A 20268-nucleotide genomic window follows, 5' to 3' on the forward strand; every position below is an offset into this window, starting at 1 on the left:
GTTGCCTGCACTGCATGGCACGGCCTAGGGACCTATTGTGTGCCGCCCCGCTCCAGGGCCCAGAGGGCAGAGACGACAAGGCGTGGTCAGGGTGCTCCGGCAGAGCCCCTCTGGGGTCCCCCGATGGGCAGACCAGAAGTTCGTGCAGAAGACAGAGGGCATGGGGAGGGCAGGCACATCTGTGTCAGGAGACCGTGATTCCAGACACAGGCAGAACCTTCCCCGGGCCACCCAGTCTTCAGGTGGGGACGCGGCCGCAGAGAAGGGCCAGCTCTCGGAGCAGCTGGGCTCCCGGGCCGCCTCCGGCAGGAAGAAGCCCACAGGTCAGGGCCATTACGTTTCTTTTCTTTATTTAAAAAAATCATGTGGGGGTACGGTGTGAGGAGGGCACACCTTCCATGGCTTTGGGGAAGACAGTTTCCAGAAGGAATCACGGGGCGGGAACACGTGGTAGGGGTGCAGCAGGGTTTGGGGGCGGGGCTCCGCCCCCCCGCACCTCTGCGCAGGGTGCTTGCTCGGAGGTGGCTGCGGGAAGGGCAGGGCTGCGTTATGTACAGGGTGGGGGGTGGGCCAGCCGGGGACCTGGCTGCCACGGCGGACCCACCGCATACCCACGGCATCACCCGGGCAGACGGGGCCTGTGGTCTGCGCCCGTGGCTGCAGGGGCGGGACGGCTGCGGGGGGCCTGGCAGAGCGCCAGCCCGCAGGACCTCAAGGGGGGACCAAGGCCAGTGTGCTGGGGCCCGGGGTCGGGGTGGCCTGAGCATCCCGTGACCAGACCGGAACACAAGACCCCAAGCCGATGCACTAGGGGCGCCCCTGCTGAACGCCTCCGACGCGAGGCATGGGAACCCAGAATGCATTGCCGTGTGCGGGGGGGGCGGGGGGGGGCCAGAACAAACATGAGACGGGGTCCTGGCCGAAGCCCGGGGGAAGGACGTTGGTCAGGCAGCCCCGAGCTGCAGGGACAGCGTGCAGGGCTCCCACGCCCCAGGACCCGGCAGCCCCTCCGCTCAGGGCGGGTCCAGGCCGGCCCTGCCTCCCGACACCCGCAGGAGGGCCTGCCAGCTCCTGCCCAGCTCCTCGGAGCAGGCAGCCAGGCTCCCCTCAGGGAGTGACCCTCTCCCGACGCCCAGAAACGTGGCAGGGAGCACGCCCACAGCATGGGGGCCGCGGGGGCACGGCCTGGGACGGGGGGCGGCCTGCTGGCCTCAGGTGACTTCGGGGGCCTGGGGGCCTAGGTGTAGAAGATGACCTCGGGGATCTGGCCGTCCTCCACGGACGTCCCGTTGTTGTTCCCGGCCGCGTAGCAGAAGGTGAAGCACGTCTTGGCCCCCGTGGTGGGGGACTCGTGGGTCACCTTGCGCAGGCCCTTGGTGCCGTAGTGGGAGTCGGGGCCCTGGGGGTGGATGGGGTTCCGGCAGTCAGGCACCCCGGAGCCCCAGCAAGGCCCCTCCCAAGGGAGTGGGTCCTACTGGAGGCCTCGGGGTGGCAGCCCCCTGCCCGGGGCCATGACCACAATGACCCTAGAGCCCCACAACGGGGGTGGGGAGTCGGGACCCTGGCTGGGTCTGGGGTCTGGGAGGGGCACACCTTGAGCGTGGCGCAGGCCGTGTAGTTGACGTTGGGCAGCACCTCCACCGGCTCCTTGAACATGACTCGGAAGGTGCTGGCGGAGCCGTCACAGCTGAAGCCCGTGTCGTTCTGGCCCAGGACAGTGTTGCTGTCCGTGTGGATGATCTGGGGGGGGGCGGGGGGAGCGGGCGCTGCTCACCAACGCCCCCCCCCCCCCCGCCCCGTGCCTCCCCCAAGACCCCACGGAGGCCCAGAGTCAGCCCGTGTCCCCATGAGTTGGCTGATTGCTGGGGGGGGGGGGCACAGGGTGGGCACCTGGATGTTCACTTGGTAATCCGTGGGCCCGTGGATGGAGCCATAGAGCCCAAAGCCAACCACGAAGATGCGCTTGTTGACCGAGAACCTGGGCGGTGAACAGAGCAGGTGCCAAGCTGCGGCCGTGTCCCCCGCCGGCCCCGCCCCCGGCCCGCCGGCCCCGCCCCCGCCGGCCCACCTGATGCGGTCGCTCGTCCCGCTGTAGCCCCAGCGGCTCTCCACCTGCTGGAAGCGGTTGATGCTGCACTCCTTCCCGCGGAGGCAGCAGCGCGGCCGGTCGATGAAGTCCACGCGCGGCTTGGGGTTGACGGTGAAGTGCAGGAAGAGGCTGACCACCTCGCGATCCACGAGGATGCCGGACTGCGCGGGCCCTGCAGGCACAGGGGGCGGAGGTCGGGCCGCGGCGGGGGCCCTCAGAGGTGAGAACACCGGGGGTCCGGGCAGCCCTGGCATCTGCGGGGGCCTCCGATTCGCTGGCTCCCGGGGCCACAAGCCCCTCCCGCCCCCGGGTCGCCCGGCAACCAGCCGCCCTGGGGGGCAGCCCTGGTTCAGGGAGCCGCAGCCGCCCTGCCCAGGCTAAAGAGGTGCCGCTGTCTCCCCCAGCCGGCGGGGGTTTGGGCCAGGCAACCTAGCGACAGGGGTTAGGGGCGGCGAGCCGGCCCAGTCCCATCCATGGGCCTCGGGCCTCGGGGCTGGTCTCCTTGGTCTGATGACAGGCCTGCGAGCAGCCCTGGGACCCATGGGGACAGCTCTGGGGGAGTAAGGAAGGTACAACATGAACAGAGTTGACACGGTTCTTTTTAATCTCTGCGTAGGAAATGCAGGAGGAAAAGAACATCAGGCCGCGGCCACGGTGGGCTTGGCCGTCGGGCCTCCGGGCACGGTGTTTCCCGACTTGTCTCTGGTCTCCTGTTTTCCGGTGGGACACAGAAGCAGGGGCCGTCTTTCTCTAAAACGCGCTGAGCAACAAAGGGCCAGAAGGCTGGACCCGACCCCAGGGCGCAGACACAGATCATTCCCAGGGACCACAGGCATCAGGCAGAGCAGGGCGGCCTGGGGGGGCCTCACGAGAGGTGGGGTTGTCACTAGGGGTTCCAGCGGCCCGGTGGGCAGGGGGACCTCCAGGAGAGCAGTTTTGGGGGTGTGAGCCAAGCTGCAGCAGGAGGAGCCCCCACAAGGCTCCCGCAGGTATGGGGACGGGACAAGGCCTGGCCCGCTGACCACCCCCACCCGACAACAGCCTGGCGCCATCCAGAGCGCCCAGGCCCCCCTGGTCACCGCGGACTGCTGGTGCCTGGCACACGAGAGGCACTCACTACGCCTTTGATGATGGGCAATCGGGCTCGGACGTCACAGCCAGCCCTGAACCCCACGTTCAAGACCACTACTCCGCAGGAGACGGCGGTCCTGGCTCGCGCGTGCGCGACACGCGCGCTAACAGTTCACCGCAGCTGCTCCATCTGGCAAGCCAAGCACGGTGTGGGGCACACGGAGACCCAGGGCTGTGATCGGCACTAGCTGCGCTGCCGGGACCGGAAGCCTCACCCGGGACCCGCCAGCCCCGGAGGGGAGGCCGGCAGCTCCGTGTCCCACATGTCCACACGGTGGGGCTGCCTCCACGTCCGCGCGAGCCCAGCCTCCTCCCGCCCAGTGCAGGCTTGTCCAGGATGGACACGCGGGACGTGGGGGGAGGGAGCCCAGATGCCCAGCGGGTGCCGTCCAGGGGCTGTTGGTCTTTACACATTGGCATGCGGGCCACACTGTCCACGTGAACCCGGCCAGGGTGTCCTCAGTGGAGAAGCACCCCCCACCCCGGCTCCCACAGCTGGCTCAGGGTCACACCTGGGGACCCGGGGGGTCGTGCTCCTGCCGAGGAGCCCCCGCCCCCTCCCCGTTACCTGCGGCGAACTCCTCAATGGTCATGAGCGGGAAGCGGATGAGCGCCAGGGCCTTGCCCAGCACCTCGCGCTTGTTCTCGGGCGTCACAGGCAGCTGCTGCCGCTGGCACTCGGCCTCGGACCAGCGGACCACGGCGCTGAACAGGCGCACCTCCCGGATGCCCAGGGTGTCCCGCTCCAGCACCGCCACCAGCGTGTCTGTGGGGGGAAGGCACCAGCTCGGCAGGAGGTCGCCGCGCCGCCCTCCCCGGACCTGCGGCCACAGGCCCCGGCGACCAGGCCTCACCCAGGTCGATGTCGGTGAAGCCCTCGGCGGTGATGGCGTCCGCCGTGTGCTTGTCGATGTTCTCCAGGCACAGGCTGGCCAGCTGAGGCTCGTCGAAGAGTCGCGCCTGGCGAGAGGGCGGGCGTCAGCGCACGGCCGACACGGGAACCCTGGACGCCCCTCGGGCCCAGACGCAGGCCTGAATTCCACGTCTCGCGGCCACGGGGCCGCAGAGACTCGGGCTCTACAATGCCTGTGCCTCCAAGGCAGACATGGGGCCCGCGGGCGGGCCAGGCCCCAGGGAAGGCAGAAGGCCCGGGAGAGGGCCACACACGGCCAGCGGACAGGGAAGCCTTGCCCTTCGACCAGCCAAGACTGCACCGTCAGGAACCTGCTCGCAGGGTGCGGGAACCGGAGCCAAAAACGTCCCGGCTCCTGCCCAGCACCAGCCCTGCCCCCGGTACGTGCTCTCCCTGCTGGGGCCTGGTCGGCACAACCCACAGCGCTACGGCTCTCGGTGCCACCCGACAGGCCTGGCTCTGGCCCTGCCACAGCCCACATGAGGCTGAGCCCAGGCCCGCCAGGGAGGGGGCGGCCCTGTCCCCTACCCGCCTGGGTCCACGCCCTTCCCTGCCTCCAGTCCCTGTGGCCACGCCAGCCACACCCCCACGCCGGGGACCACAGACCCTGAAAGGGACCTGCTCCAAGAAACTCTCATGATGGTAACAGCCCCTCTCCCCACACCTGACCCCTGAAAAAGGGCATCAAAAGGCAGCTGGGAAATCTCTGGCCAAACACGGGCCAGGCACCTTGTCTGCAAGGTCCAGGCCAGGATGAGCCTAGGGAAGCTCTCCTTCAGCCACAACATTTAAGGGACACTCAGGTCCCCCCCCCCAGCCGCGCCCTCCCCGCACCCTCACACGCCTGCGTTCCCGCCCAGCCCTCCCGCGTCCCGCGCACCCCCGGCGCCTCGCCCCCGCGCCCCTCCCTCCTCACCTGCTCCCCGACCGCGCCTTCGCCGCCCCCAGCCCCATGCGCCTTAGTGTCGCCTGGTCCCAGCGTCCCCGCCCACCCAGGTCCTGGCACCGTCCCAGCGGCCCCCGCCCCCCAGCAGCCCACCCGCGCCCAGTCTCAGGGGCCCGGCCCCGCCCCCGCGCACCAGCGTTCTCACCGCCTCCCTCTGCATCCGCGCCCTAACGCGCCCGCACGTGCCCTCGCCCAACCCCTGCGCCCGCGTCCGTACTTCCCGCCGCCCTCCGCGCCGCGCCCCACCCCACACCCGCGGCCTCGCCTGGTCCCCGCCCCGGCCTTCGCGGGACGGCACCCGCACGCCGGCCTTCTGGTCCGGCCTCGCGCCCCCAGCCCCCGTGCACCCGCGCCCTCCCCCGGCCTCCCTCTCCCCTGCACACCCGCGGCCTCTCCCGAGCACCCGCTTCCCGCGGCCCCGGGAGCCTCGGCGCCGGGTCCCATCACCCTCACCTGCCCCGCCCCCATCCCGCCCTCGCGCGCAGCGCCCTCACCTGCCCCGCGCCGCGCCCCGCACGCCGGAGCCCCCCCGACCCCGCCCCGCGCCGCGCGCACCTGCGTCAGCAGCATGAACGCGTTGTCCGCCCGCAGGTTCTTCTTAAGGAACTCCACGCAGTGGGCCTCGAGCGCGGGCACCGCGTACTTCTTGGCCGTGTACAGCGTGGTCATGACCGTCTCGGGTCCGATCTGAACCTCATCCGAGTACAGAAACCTAAGACAGGACACCAGTACCGTCAGACGGGCGGGCGGCAGCGCTCCAGCCTCAGGAGCCTTCCGGAACGAGCAGCTGTCGTCACCCCGTGACCTGCACACACGACCTGCCCAAGACCCTTACCCGCCTGGACCAGCCAGGGGCTACGTACCCACAGTCCGGCCCCTCCGGCCCCGGGGCCGGCCCCATGCCGGAGCACCAGCACGGAAGCCCCCCGACTCTGCCCGAGGTCCCCGCGGTGGGGTCTGCCCTGGGTCAGCCAGAGCTTTGGGTCCCGGGCCTTGCGGCCACTTCTGCACTCTGAACGTGGACGTGCGGCCTGCGGTGCAGGCCCAGGCATGGAGAGGTCGGAACTGGCCGAAGCCCGCCGGATGCACAGGGACGCAGCCCCAAGAGCCAGATCTGGGGGGCTGCGCCCGAGTGCGGCCACCCTCCCCGTCCCCCAAGAATGTGCCAGAAGCCGAAGAGCCCCATGCACGAGCAGCTGTGGTCCCATAGAGTCAGCCCCGGACCAAAGAGGGCAGGCGCCCAGCGGCCCCCAGGCCAGCAGTGGGGGGTTGAGGGCACCTGGACCCGCCGGCCAGCAGTGGCCCCAGGTGGCCGCACGGCCCCTCCCACCCCAGCGCCATTTTGAGGTGTACGTTTCAGCAGCGGGAAGCTCACTCACCCGGTCCTGCAACCACCCCCCTGGGTCCAGAACCTTCCATCCCCCCACACGGAGACTCTGTCCCCCTGAAGCACGGACTCCCCACCCCCTGCCCTGGCCCCAGCCCTGTCTGTGTGGACACGACTCCTCTGGGGCCCTCCTGGGTGGGGTCCTGCAGGACGGGTCCTTGTGGGTCTGGCCACTTTCGCTGACCCGTGTCCTCGGGGTCCCTCCGCGTTAACATTCTAGCGTGTGGACAGACACGTGGTGTCTCCCCTGCACCCACAGGTGGACACTCGCGCTGTGAACACAGGTGCACAGGTCACGTTCGAGTCCCTGCTCTCTGTTTCCGCACAGACATCCTGCAGCTCAACTGCTGGGTCACATGGTGGCTCCAAGTGGAAACCTCCTGAGGGACCTCTGGCGCGTCTCCTGGGGACACAGCCAGGTCTCACATTCCCACTGGGCCTGCACGGGGGTCCCAACCCCCACTCCCCATTAATTCTTGTCAGCTCTCGTGTTTTTCTGTGTTTTTCATAATAGTTACCCAGGTACGGGGTGAGAGCTCACCATGGTTGTGTCACCTGTATTTGTAAATAAAGTTTTATTGGCACACGGCACCCCCCCCACAGCTGCTTCTACACTCCCAGCGGCGGGGGGAGTGGTGGAGACGGAGAGACCGAGCCCGCCGGCCCGGGCTGAGCAATCGGAGAAGTTACACGATGACAAATCCACGAGATCGCTCCCCACAGTGCCGCTTGCCAGTGGGGAAGTCGCCGGGACCGCGAAGGACCAACCGTGTCAGTCAGGGATTAAGGGGCATCCAGGGACCCGGTGGGCAGCGGGAGGGAGCAAGGGTGTCCCCAAGGGGCTGCGGGGCTGCGGCCTGGAGCTGGGCCAGCACTCGCGGGGCTCGGACACAGCAGATGGGGGCCGCGTGCTCTGTCCTTCACACTTGCTGGAACTTCCAGTCTTTTCTCTTCCTTCCCCGCCCCGGATTTCCCGTGAGACTCTGTGCTCTCTTCACACTCGCAGAGAGAAGACGAACTGCATTTAAAAAGGTGCCCTAGGGGCTCCTGGGGGGCTCAGCAGGTTAAGCCTCTGCCTTCCGCGAAGGTCATGATCCCGCACCCAGCACTCAGGGCTCCAAGGTGGACGCAGTGGAGAGGGAGCTCCGGGCTCACAGAGCCAACTGGAGGCGGATGGAAGGTTCTCCCGTTATCTTGCTTTTCCACAAACCCTGCTGACTGCCGGGCGTGAGAACGGGGACGTGGATGCAGCCCCGGGGACGGCCCCGGAGCCCACGACGCACAGAAAAGGGACCAGACGCAGGAGGCCCCGCGGTGTGTGAGGCCACGCGTGTGACACGCCCAGACCAGGCCCCTCCACGCACAGAAGGGGGCTCTGGGGCGCGGTCGTCGGGGGTCTCGGCGCTGCCCCGCCCGCACCCCGCCGGGAAGGGTCCGGGAGTCTTACTTGAGCAGCGCCAGGAAGGCGGCGGGCTCCACGTCGGGCAGCTCGATCTCGGTGGACGTGGTGGCCATGCCGCCGTTGAACATGGCGTCGAAGACGGCGCTGCCCACGGCCAGCACGAACCTGGCGGCACAGAAGAGCCCGGTTACGCTCCACGCCGCTCTGCCTCTGCCCGTCACCCGAGTCTGGGCTGTCGGGGGCCCGGCTGTCCCCACAGGAGCTGCTGCGGGAGCAGACGCTTCCCGAACGGAGAGGCGGAGGAAGGAGGCTATGCAGCCCATGCCCTGAGGCTCTGTCCCCCTGTGCGCCCGTCCCCCGCCCCCACTCGGGCTGTCAGTGTCTCCGTGTCCACCCCCCACACACCCCCGCTCGGGCTGTCAGGGTCCCTCCGTCACCCCCCCCACGCCCCCACTCGGGCTGTGGGCACTAGGGTCCCGGCCGTCTTGGAGGGAGGCACGTACAGGTTTGGTGCACGGACAGCCTGACTGTGGGGCTGGACGCACGCAGGCTGGGGTGGTTGCGAGGGTCCAGGAAGGCTGGCAGGGGCAGGGGAGTGGAGCTGAGGCTGCAGGGGAGGGCGCGCGACGCAGGGGCGGCGTTGGGAGGCGGGAGCTGTGAGGCCAAAGGGCTCATCCAGTGTGACGTGACCACAGGGGACCCACCTGCCTGCGACTTCTCAGCATAAAGACCGGAAGGCCCACTGGCTGAGGACAAGCAGCACGGCACCCCGCCGTCCTCCAAGCTGTGACCCCCAGCCGGAGCCGTCCACGGGGCCGCCGCTCTGTGCTGTCCACTCCCAGCATCCAGGGCTCACCCCGCCACCCATCGGCCGCAGAGCGCCTGCCCCGGGCCCACAAGGCCCCCAAGGCCCCCGCACCACACCCAGTCCTGGGGCCCCCATCGGGACGCATGCGGGGCTCAGAGTGGCCCCCACACCCCCCTTCCAGCCTCTGCCTGCCCACAGACCCCCCCGAGTCCCAGGCCGGGCAGCCCCCGACTCTTCACGGGGAAAAGGACCTCCTTCCGCAGCTCCTACCGTCCCCTCCACCCTGGGCCACACCTCCCAGGCCCTTGTAGGGGCCACCACGCGGCACGGGGCTTGAGCCCATCCAGAGACCGGACCCGAGACAGAGGACCGGACGCGAAACCGAGTCTACGGGGGAGAACAGCCTTGCTCAAAAGTCACGTCCCCCAGAAAGCGGGAACGGGACCTCACTTGGAAATCGTCTTGGTGGACGTGACTGGTTCGCATGAGGTCACAGGGGGGCAGGGTTGCCCTCGTCCCACACCTAGTCCTTGTAAGGGGGACTCTGGGACACAGACTTTGGGAGAAGCCCCGTGGTGAGAGGCAGACATGGGAGGGGCGCAGCCACGAGCCTGGGGACACCCGGACACCCCCGGAGCTAGGAGAGGCAGGAGGGACCTCCTCGTCACACCGTGACCTCGGATGTCTGGCTCCCAGGACGGGGACAGGAAACACGTCTGTGGTCCCGCAGCCTGCAGGCTTGGCTTCCGCAGCTGCTGGCCTCGGACACGTCCCCGACGGCGGCGGCCCCGGCCCTCCCTGCGCTCCCGCGACCTGTAACCGAGCGCCTTCCTGCTCCCATGTCCCAGCTGTACACAAGCACCTCAGTCCCGGCCGGGAGACGGTCGGGCGCCGCAGCGAGAGGCCCGGATGGCACCTCGTGTGTCCACGCTGCGTGCCGGACACCTGTGGCCCCAGACCTCACGCACCCTTGCCAGCAGGCATGGCCACAAGACGCGCCCTAGAGAGGTCACCGGGTCTCCCGTCCCCGGGCTCAGACGCCTTCGCGCCTCCAGCCCCTCGTCACCACACTGGCATTCCTTCTCCAAGTGCCAATCTGCCCCCCCCGGGGGACGCCACCTCGGCCCACAGAGACGGGGGGGGTGAACCACGCGGACCGCGGCGAGATGAGACACCGACACGGGGACGTGCGGGTCACAGGGTCACTGTGGAGACGGTCCAGTGGGCCCTCTGCGGGCTGGACACAAGCTACCACGGGACCCAGCACCTTCACGCCTGCCGCACACGTGTCCACACACGCTGCACACCTGTGTTCACAGAGCGTGGGTCACAGCGGCCAGAAGGGGAAGCGCCCCAGTGTCCTCAGTGTGTGAAGGACACACGCAGCGCGGCCCGTCCCCACACGGGAACACGGTCCAGCCTCAGGAAGGGAGGGACCCTGACCCCTGCCATGACGCGGAGGGACCCGAGGACACGGGGCTCAGCGAGAGCAGCCTGACCCAGAAGGACCCGTCCCGCAGGTCCCCACTCCCAGGAGGGCCCCAGAGGAGTCCCGTCCGCACAGACAGGAGAGGGTGGGAGCGGGGGCTGGGGCAGGGCTGGGGAGTCCGTGCTTCGTGGGGACAGAGTCTCCTCCGTGGGGGAGATGGAAAGTTCTGGAGCCGGAGGGTGGGGGTGTGTGCTTCCCGCCGCGGAGCTGTGCACAGACGGTCAGGTGGTGACCTCGTGTTGTGTGCGTTCTACCCCAATTGAAAAGCTTTAAAGAAGACGGAACACGGACAAGACCCCCGGATGGCGTGAGAACCCGTTTTGGGAAAGGGGGTGCAGGCCAAGAGAGCCGCACACAAAGGCAAGGCGCCGCTTAAGGAGCCGGGCCTCCGGAGGGGCCGCACCCCTGCGCGTCCTGTCTCGCTCCTGAGCAGAGCCGCGGGTCCTGGGGTTGTGCCACGAAGCAGGCTTGTCATGGAAGGGGTGTGCCAGGTTCTCCTCCGAGGATAAAGGGGCAACAGGTGCGGTGGAGGGACGGATTCTGGGGTGCTGACCTGGGGCACTGGGTCACCCTGTGCTTTGGGCAGGTGGACGCACACACAGGTCGGGGGTGCAGCTCGTCCACTGGGAAGGGCTCCACGCTCGGACACCCTGGCGGCGAGGGGACGCCCAGCGCCCGGAGCTCGGTGTCGACAAACGGGACCAGCTCCTTGGAGACGTGGTGGATTCCAGGGCCGAAGCAGGGAAAGTACGAGACGCACTCAGAGTGTCTCGTGGGGACAGGAAGCAGAGAAAGGCTCCGAGCGGGACAAGGCCATGGGACAGGGTCACGGAGCGGGGGTTGTGGGACGGCCAAATCTGGGGCGCCGTGAGCCTCAACAGAGTACGTGTGTGGGACACAGCGCGTATCCACGTCCACAAAGACAGATCAAGCACAGAACCGAGGGAGCGGCCAGGAGGAGGGGACAGCTCTCCCTTTAGAAGTCCGGCTCACGAACACGGAAAACCACCGCCCGGCACCCGGTGGGCTTCCTCGTCCCCCAACGCGACAGCCAGTGGGCAGCACGGAGAAGACACGGGGCGTGTACAGAGCCTCAGTGTCCCCCGGGGAGAGCCCCTAGAGTGGACAGTGCTCCCGGCCAGCAGCCCTGGGACGCAGCGGGAGGGGCTGCGGGTGAGGCAGGCACAGGCCACAGGCAGAGCCGCAGGAGGCCCGCACGATGGGCGTCCCGATGAGGCTCTCGCCGGAGACCACGAGCGCTGACGGAGAGACAACCTGACGGACCTTCAGGCTGCTCTAGGAGGCTGGCGGAGCGGCGCGCAGACTGCGGTATGGCTGGCCTGACCGAAGCGTATCTGGGGGCCTCCACGTGCACACGCCACGGTCGCGCGTCGGGCACACGGCGGGGCTGGCAGCAGCCAGGGCGCGCTCTCCAAACACGAGTCCGATGACCACAGCCACAGCAACGCCGAGAAAGGGCCACGCGCTGGGAACAGAGCAGCACCAGAAGCAAGGCACGGGCGGAGGCCGGCCGCCACAGCCGCTGAGCAGGGCCCCCGGCCGGCCTGGGGGAGACCACCACCCGCCACGGGGACGACGGGCGCCGCCAGGACCAAGGGCCGCGAGTCCATGAGGCCAAGCCCGGGACTCGGCGAGGGGAGCGCCCATCCCCGGCGTCCAGCGAGCGCGGAGCGTACCCAACCCAAGGCGAGAAACAGGTGCACATGGGGAGGGCGGACCTCGCGAGCCCGCCTCCCCCGGAGGAGACGCAAGCCGTGGGACTCAGCGGCCAGGTGGGCAGTCGCTGCGGACCCTCGAGAAGATGAAGTTCGGAACGGTTTTACACCAACAAACGAGGGCAGCTCAGATGGAGAAGGAGCCGCTGCGGACACGCACAAGCACAGGGGAGCCCCTGCGAACCCCTCCCTGAAGGGAAGCCACGATGACCCCCGGCGCCCCCACAGACCGGAGGGAGCACGGAGCCACCAGGCCGAGATCACGGGGGCAGACGGTGCGGCGCCGGGAAGGAGGCCGGTGCTTTCCTTCTCTACGAAAGATCTAAGTTATTCAAGAGAGCGCGCACACGGCAGGGGCGGCAGAGGGAGCCCCACAAGCAGACTTCACCCAGCAGGGAGCCTGTCGGGGATCGATCCACGACCCGGGGATCCCCAAGTGGAACAGCGGAGACCCCCGGGGAGCCCCAGGCTGGCGCTTTCTCCAACTGTCGAACGTCAGGGCTCCCCCCGAGGCCCAGCTGTCCGCTCCCAGGTCCACCCCGGAGTTAAGAACCTGGGTCTCCGCCCACAGCCTCGCGCCCGGCCGCGCAGAAGCCAGGGCAGCTGGACGCCCGCGGCATGGACGCGGCGCCGTCTGCCCCTGCATGGAATTCAGTAGCTGCAGAGTTACCCCGGCCACACCCGTACTGAGCTGGAGCACTGGGGGCTCCGCCGGTTAAGCCTCGGGCTGATTTCGGCTCCCGTCCAGGGTCATGATCGAGCCCCACCTCGGGCTGCACAGGAGCGAGGAGCCTGCTGGGGGCTCTCCCTCTGCCGTCCATAAATAAACAAATAAAATTAAACCTGAGAACAGGTAACAGAGCTGTCGCTGTGCCTCCAACAGGGGCCCACGCCCAGGCGGGTGTCCTTCGGCCAGCGCTGCCGGGGCTGCCAACGTCGTCTCTCCTCCCGATCCTCAGAGCACGGCTCATGGCAGACAAAGCGTCCGCTCGGGCGTCGCACAGCCTGTGGCCCCCACTAGGCTACCAGCAGGGGCGGTTTGGAGGGTGGACAGTGACACGTGGATTTCTGGCCGGGAGCAGGCCAGAGCCCCAGCCCCGCCATGACTCAAGGGTTCAGTGTACTGAAAACAACAGCGTAGAGAAATCCCCCAAAACCTTTTTTTTTAAAATCTGAAGATTTCGCTGGGGCACCTACGGGCTTGGTGGGTGAAGCCTCTGCCTCCAGCTCAGGCCATGACCCCGGGTCCTGGCATCCAGCCCCGCGTCGGGCTCCCTGATCAGCGGCGAGTTTGCCTCTCCTGCCCCTGCTCGTGCTCATTCTCTCTCTCAAACAAACAAATTAAATCTTTTTAAGAAATTAAAGATTCAATCCCTCCATTGCGACAACTGAATTTCAAAGGCTCGGCGGCCACGGGCTGCTGGCGCGGGACAGTGGGACTCCGGGCGCCCGTCACCACCGGAAAACCTATCAGCGGTGCCAGACCACAGAATCCGCCCGACGATTAGCAGGAACAAGGCCTCGGACAGACATCGCTCAAATCAGACAGAAATAAACATGATTCCCAGCAAGAACCAGCTGGAAAAATATAACGAAGATTATTCATGACAGAGAAAAAAAAAGTGAACAAAAATCGGCAATAAATGTGCAAAAGCCGTTGTGGAAAACCACGCAGCCGTCCCGCGAACCCGGACAACGGCCTGAGCCAGCGGAGAGGGCTCCCGTGCCCAGACGCACCCAGCCTGACCGTCGCGCTTCCCAGCCTGGTGCGGCCGGTGCACCCGGCCTCGCCGCGAGCTCCTTCGGCAGCTGAAAACCCAAGGGACCAGGAGTCGGCCCGCGGCCGGCAGACCGGCCCACCGCTCGTTTCTGCAAATGAAGTTTTCTCGGAACACGGCCGCGCCCGTTCACGGATGGCGCTGCCCGCACCGCCCTGTCCCGCCGGGCAGACGAAGCACCTGAGACGGAGGCCGTGTGGCCGTTCACCGCAGTTTGCCGGCGCCCAGTGTCGGCGGCCCAGGGGTGCATCCCGCCGGCGCCTCGCGTCCGTGACTGTCTGCCGGGGGGGGGGGGGGGGGGGCGGGGGGGGACGGGGCGCGGCCGGGATCAGCGACAGAAGGGTCAGCGTCAGGGGGAGACCAGCCCAGAGTCTCGATAAAGGACAAGGGCCTCGGCAGTGCCCCAAACAAATGGTACGGCCAGTCATCGCCAAGATCTGGGAGCAGAACAGTCGATGCCCCGGGACCCCACACCCCACACACCGCTCCCCGTGGGCACCCCCTGCAGGGCTCCGTTCTCCACGACGGGAGGAATTGGGGCATCGGAGCCACCGACTGCGGGAGTAGGAGACACCCAGGGCTTCCGCAGCGACGAGACCTCTGACTCGGGCAGGTCAGCAGCCCTGCAGTGACTGAGCACCTACTGAATGCATCTACTGTATGTACACGTGAGGGACAGGGTGAAGGCCAAGCAGAGCCCCCAGACGAGGGCCCAGGGCCCTGCTGTCCCCCACCCCCGGTCAGCCCATGCCCGCCAGAGCCTGGGGCAGGGGGTGGGCCAGCCCGAGGGGCCTTCCTCATGGTTGGCACAAGCCCCTCCCCCAGTCTGCCTTCTGCCGTGGGCTCAGCAGGGGCACGAACCTGCCCTCTGTGGCAGGACACCACCAGCGACCCACATGGCGTCTGGCCACCCCCTTAGGCACCCCTAGCGTGCGGCAAGATCTCCACCTTTCCTTGCTTCTCGTGACCTTGACAGTCTCCAGGACGCCTGGCCAGGCGTCCCACCGCGTGAGCCTGATCTGAGTCTGTTGGGGGCTGTCCTGGGGTCAGCCTGGAGACCCCGGTCTCCCACGTGCTGGGCAGCTCTCGACAACAGAATCCCACCGTCCCCCAGTCCTGAAGGCCAGAAGTCGCCGGTGCAGGGGCGGCAGGGCCCTCGGAAGGCTGCAGGGGAGGGTCCTGCCTGCCTCCTCCAGCCGCGGGGGGGCCCCAGGGCTCCAGTGCCTGCCTCTGTGGTGGTCGGGGGCTTCTCCTCTGTCTCCCAGGACACCTGTCACTGGGTTTGGAGCCCACCAGACAGTCCAGGGTGACCTCTGACACCCTGAACTTCACCACATCTGCAAAGACCCTTTTTCCAAATATGGTCCCATTGACAGGTACCAGGCACTGGGGTGTGGACACGCCTTTTCGGGGGCCACCATTCAACCCACAACGCTGGGGAAGAACACAGAGGCGAGGTGCCCTTCTGGCCTGATCCACCCGGAGTCCCTGACGGACGCTCACCATCACGCTCAAGTTGACCTTGCCCTGGCTCAGGGGGGTGTGCCAGGTTTCCCCACAATGAGGCTACCATCACCTCCTAGGATCTGGGCCCAGGTGGGGAGCCCCGGCACACGCCAGTGGGGCCCCGGGGTACCGAGCCTCTGCCCCTCCCTACAGGGCCCCCGGCCTGCTGACCTCACGCCCTGGATTCCGTCCCCACCTCTATTCACGCTCACCCTGGAGCCCTGCGATAAGCACTTGGTGGGGTCACCAAGTCTGTCCTCCTGGAAGTCCCGGGGTGGAGGCATCTGAGCTGTCAGACCCAGTTCACAGGTAGGGAAACCGAGGCCCAGAACGCCCCGGGCCACTCGCCGGGCAGTGATCCACATGATCACTGCGGGCAAATTTCACCCCCGCATCCAAAATCACCACCCAAAGGCTGAAAAGAAAGAAAAAGAACTAGAACCTTCTATCAGTAGCGGCCAAAGAGTGGGGCGTCAATGCCAGGGCACAGGGACGAGAAAAGTGCCGTCAGCCGGACCCGGACCCTGGCTGGCAATCAAACCCACGGGCTCCGGGAGTCTCGGGCCCAGGCTCCCTGGGGACTCGGGACCCGTGTGGCCGCCCGTGCACGAAGCCACGGTCCAGCGGGAGGCCGGTCTGAAGGGGAGTGCCTGCCGCCCCGCCTGTGCCCAGACCCCTCTCGGGGCGGCTCCTCACAGCCACTCCTCAGCACCACGCCGCTCCCCACCACACACCTCTCCCAGGCTACCCCACCCCTCCCACGGCTCTGTCCCCGCACGCTGCAGACCCCAGACCCACAGGGCCTCCAGCCGCCTCCCCCCACCGCCAGGTGTCTCGGCCCTGGACGCATCCCTGCCACACCTGTCCTCCCCCAGGATGCTGGAGCCAGGGTCCAGGGACCCGCCACTGCAGCCCGCCCCTCCTCCCCTACCAAGCCGCCACCCCAGCCCCCCAGGCAGAGGACCTGCACCTGCTATTTCGAGGGTCCCCACCAAGCGCGTGCAGGCTGCATCCACAGCCAGGACCCCCTTCAAAGCAGCCGCTGTCCCTCTGCCCAAAGCGCCCTCTTGCACCTGCTGCAGGCCCAGCCCCTCTGGTCCCCAGGCCTCCCCTCCCCCTCGCCCCGCTGGGCACTGGCACCACCCGCGCAGGGCTAGGATCCCTGCTGTCCTCGCCCGTCCTCTCCCGGGCCACAACTCCCTCCTGCTCCCAGAAGAGCTCACCAGAAACCACACAAGGCTGACCTTCCCACCAGAGCCCATCCGGGGAGCTCCAGCCGCGCCACACCCTTCCCGGACTCCTCTGGGGGTCCCACGCCCACCTTCCCCATCCTTTCTTCATCACCAACAGCCACGCACGCTGGAGTGCATGTCCTAAGGTTAAGGGCACGCCGGACGGCCGGTCACTCCCCTACAGCAGAAACCCTGAGGCCCCCCCACCTCGTGGGGTTTCCAGCTGCATCCACGGGGCCCCATCCCCAAAGGGCGTGGGTCAGGCGGGCAGGAGCTCATTCCGTGCGCTCCCCCAAGCTGGGTGGGTTGGGGGGAACAGCTTTAAAGGCCAGACTGGGCTGAGTGGATCAGATGGACATGCAGGAGGCCTGGGGCGGGTGGGGGGTTCTGGGAAGGACCCTACTCCAGGCAGGGGGGAGGCCCATGTAGCTGCCTGCACACGGCGGAGGAGGTCCCGGGGACCCAACCAAAGGCCTGGAACCTTCTGCAGACAGAAATCTAAATCCAGCTGCACATAAATAACCAAGAAAAAGCCAGAAACATCTCAAAGACACAGGTTAAATAAAGGCCACATGTCAGGAAGGCTGGAGGACCGCTCGCTGTGGAACATTCCAGGCCAGTGGCAAGACACCCCCCGCCCCCCTCCCCCGACGGAGGCCTCCCAGCCGGCCCCCCCCATCCCAGCCCCAGCCCCAGCCCCCTGGAGTGCAAAGGGCAGAAAGACCAGGACTGAACGGGGGTCTGACATCAGTACCCCCCACCCCTGCCCTCGGCCGGCTGGGGGTCTGGGGGCTTCACCCAGGAGACTGGCAGGGGGGCCGACCTGGGCCAACAATGGCCCCTTTTACAGAGCCTGGAGACGGGGGCAGACATGGGCTGGGGTGTCACAGACCTGGGATCACTGAGGGGGTTATGCGGTTTAGGAATCTGGCTCCTGGGCTCCAGAGGTGGGGGGTCTGGTGGGGGGGTCTGGTGGGGGCCTGAAGGTCCCCAGCCGGGGAGGATGGGGGACTTGGTGCAGCAGGCCACTGGGGCAGGACGGTGGGGGCGGCTGGGTCTGGAGGGCAGGAGTCCGCTGGGGGGCTGGGGGTGGGGTCCCAGGGCCAGGGTAGGGCCAGTATCAGAGGGCGGACGGGTGGAGGGCGAGGGCGGGCCTGGCAGGGTCACAGGCCTGGGGCAAGGTGGGTCCCAGGCGCGCTGGGGCTCAGGGGACACGGCGGTGGCGGGTCCCCGCAGCGGTTGGGTCCCCGCGATGGGATGGTGGGGGGGGGGGGGTCCTAGGGTCGGGGGAGGGCGGGGCCCGGGGAGCGGCGCGGCGGGGCCGGGGCCGCGGGGCTGGGGGGCAGGGCCGGGGCGCGGGCGGGGCCCGGGGCGGCGGCGGGGCCCGGGGCGGCGGGGCGCGGCCCACCTGTGCGCCGGGATGCGCTGCGCGCCGAGCCCCTTGCCCACCAGGAAGTGCACGTCGCAGAGCACCTCGTTGTTGAAGAGGAAGGCGAAGCGCTCCTTCAGCGTGGGCTTGGTGGCCTGCCAGTTGTACGCGGGCTCGCGCAGCAGCGCCGCCGCCCCCGGCTCCTCGGCCGCCCGCTCCCCGCCCGCCGCGGCCTGCGCGCCCGGCCCCGGCCCCGGCCCCGGCCCCGGTCCCGGCGCGGGCGCGGGGGGCGGCCCCGGGGCGGCGGGGGCCGGGACGACGACGGCGGCGGCGGCGGCGGCGGCGGCGGCGGCCGCGTTGCCGGGGGCGGGGGCGGCGTTGGCGCTGGGCCCGGGGCCGCCCCCCGCGCCCGGGCCGACCCCCGGCGGGCACGACGCGCGCCCGCCGCTCCCACCCGCCGCCATCTTGTCGGTGCGGCGGCCGCGGGGCGGGGCGGGCGGGAGGAGGGCGGGAAGGGGCGGGGCGAGGGGCGGGGCGACGGGAGCGGAGGGGAGGGGAGGGAAGAGGCGACGGGAGCGGAGGGGAGGGGCGAGGGAGGGAGGACGGGAGAGGGGGCGGGGAGTCGGGCGGGGCGAGGGGGACGGGGGTTGCGGAGGGGCGGGGAGGGGGCGCGCAGGGGGGAGGGGCGCGCAGGCGGAAGGGGCGGAGAAACGCGCCCCGTTCGGGGCCAGGTACCTGCAGCGAGGGGCACACGGAGCCTCGACCCCAAACTGCTGGCCGCGCCCGTAGTGCCAGGCACCCCAGCGCCCGGCAGAGGGGACACGGGGAGGTCGGGGTCCATAAAGCCGGGCTTCTTGGGCAACCCGAGGGCGGGGGGCAAAATCTGGAGCTGCGCTGGGGGAGGGGTCCCTGGAGGAAGGGCCGCGGACCGCTGACCAGCACTCAGGAAGAGCGGCGACCCTTCCAGGTCCTGGAGCCATGTCAGGGTGGCCAGAAGGCCGGTGGGTCAAGGCCGGCGGCACGGGCCCATCCCCATAGGCGGGCGTGAGGCTCTCCTCTGGCCCTTACCTGAACAGGGCACTTCAGGACACATTTGCACATCTGCAACAATGTAGCATCTAATGAGGGACTGGGAGCCCCCGCAACCCCCCCCCCGCCCCGCCCCACACCACAGTCTTGGCCTGGTCGTTCCCATGAAGGGAGTTTTGTTGGGGGCAGGGGCGAGTGGCCCGGTGACACCTAGGAGAGCCACAGGCAAGACCTCCCACCTCAGTGTGCAGTCCCAAATCTCGATCAGCTCTTCACCTCCAAAGCACAGCTTGAATGGGGTCCCCGTTTCTGGATGCCATCACGGCCAACTTCCCCGGGCACGCAGCCCAAGCGGTCATCCAGGGCCCCAAGCTTGATGGAATGCTCTGCTGTCACCATCTTGAGATTTGTAACAATATTGGAACAAGGGACTCCGCGCTTTAACTGTGCACTGCCCCTGCTTCTCAGGACAGCCTCCAGCCTCAACCACTCACCCCTCCTTACCCTGTAGAATCCAGTCTCCTCCGAGCTTAATCGGAGGCTCAGAGCCTTTGCTTAAAGCCCTTCCGGGTTTCCCTTCCACGGACAGCCAGTCCCCTGCCCCTGGGGACGACCTCTACCCTGGGGGTGAGGACAGAGCCAAGGGCATCCTGCACCTGTACACCTGCCAGCCCCTCACGGGACGTGCTGCCGACGGCAGCCTCGGCCACGAGATGGGATAAAACGCCTCCTTGTGCACCAGCTCACTCGGCTCTTTTGGGGTGAGAAATTGACCCAAGGCCAAAGCACCAGCTTATAACCGTGGACACAGGCAGTCCAAACCCGGGGATAATTTTTCATTCTAGAAGTATAAAGGAGGGACTCTTGGAAATGCCAGAAAAATACAGAAAAGCACGTGACTATCACCTATTGTCTTACTATCCGAAAATAACTAGTGTAAGCTTTTTAGTGTATTTCTTTATTGGCCCTTTTTTTTTTTTTTTAATTTCTTGGGTTTTTTTTACAAAGAATAGGATCTTTTATATAGTTGGGTCACCCTGAGTCTGTTCCGTGTGGTGACAGGATAGCAGATTTTTGATGTGAGGGTGCTGAGAAATGGTTCACCGGAACAAATCAGGCCTGTGTATAGTATAACCATTGTTCCTGCCCTTGGAGGATAATTATGGACTCGTGCCATTCAGACTCACGCAGTTTTAATTAATTGTAATCATGATTGATGACGGATATGTCTGTATGGGCTCCTGTGTGCCTTCAACACTGCCACGTGGATAGACACCCCTGCCTTCTTGCAGTGACATAGTCCAAGCCCGTAGTGCACCTTCCCTGCCCGGAAACACACTGCCAGTTGTTCTCCAGAGACCCCCATTCCCTGGGTATGGAGAAGAGTATCCATGACTGCAGGGTACTGGGGACACATCTTCAATGACTGCATGCTAATTTTTGGTGCAGAACC

The 20268-nt window shown here is 67.5% G+C and overlaps 1 protein-coding gene across 2 annotated transcripts; it reads right to left on the reverse strand.

The window, feature by feature from the left end:
* Positions 1-333: 333 nt before the first annotated feature.
* On the reverse strand, positions 334-18250 carry BTBD2 (BTB domain containing 2). 2 transcript variants are annotated; one of them, XM_059159318.1, is made up of 10 exons: positions 8573-8738; positions 8372-8475; positions 7914-8033; positions 5635-5791; positions 4075-4180; positions 3789-3986; positions 2069-2261; positions 1891-1978; positions 1594-1740; positions 334-1399 (listed from the first exon to the last, which is right to left on the reverse strand). In XM_059159318.1, exons 1-10 carry the CDS (start codon positions 8711-8713, stop codon positions 1238-1240), a joined length of 1416 nt encoding a protein of 471 aa, XP_059015301.1. In that variant the 5' UTR covers positions 8714-8738; the 3' UTR covers positions 334-1237. The 2 variants fall into 2 exon arrangements, with proteins under 2 accessions (XP_059015301.1, XP_059015300.1); XM_059159317.1 differs by lacking the exons at positions 8372-8475; positions 8573-8738 and adding an exon at positions 17826-18250.
* Between the last annotated feature and the right edge of the window lie 2018 nt (positions 18251-20268).

This window comes from Mustela lutreola, chromosome 2 (assembly GCF_030435805.1).
Source record: "Mustela lutreola isolate mMusLut2 chromosome 2, mMusLut2.pri, whole genome shotgun sequence".
In the NCBI taxonomy this organism is placed as follows: domain Eukaryota; kingdom Metazoa; phylum Chordata; class Mammalia; order Carnivora; family Mustelidae; genus Mustela; species Mustela lutreola.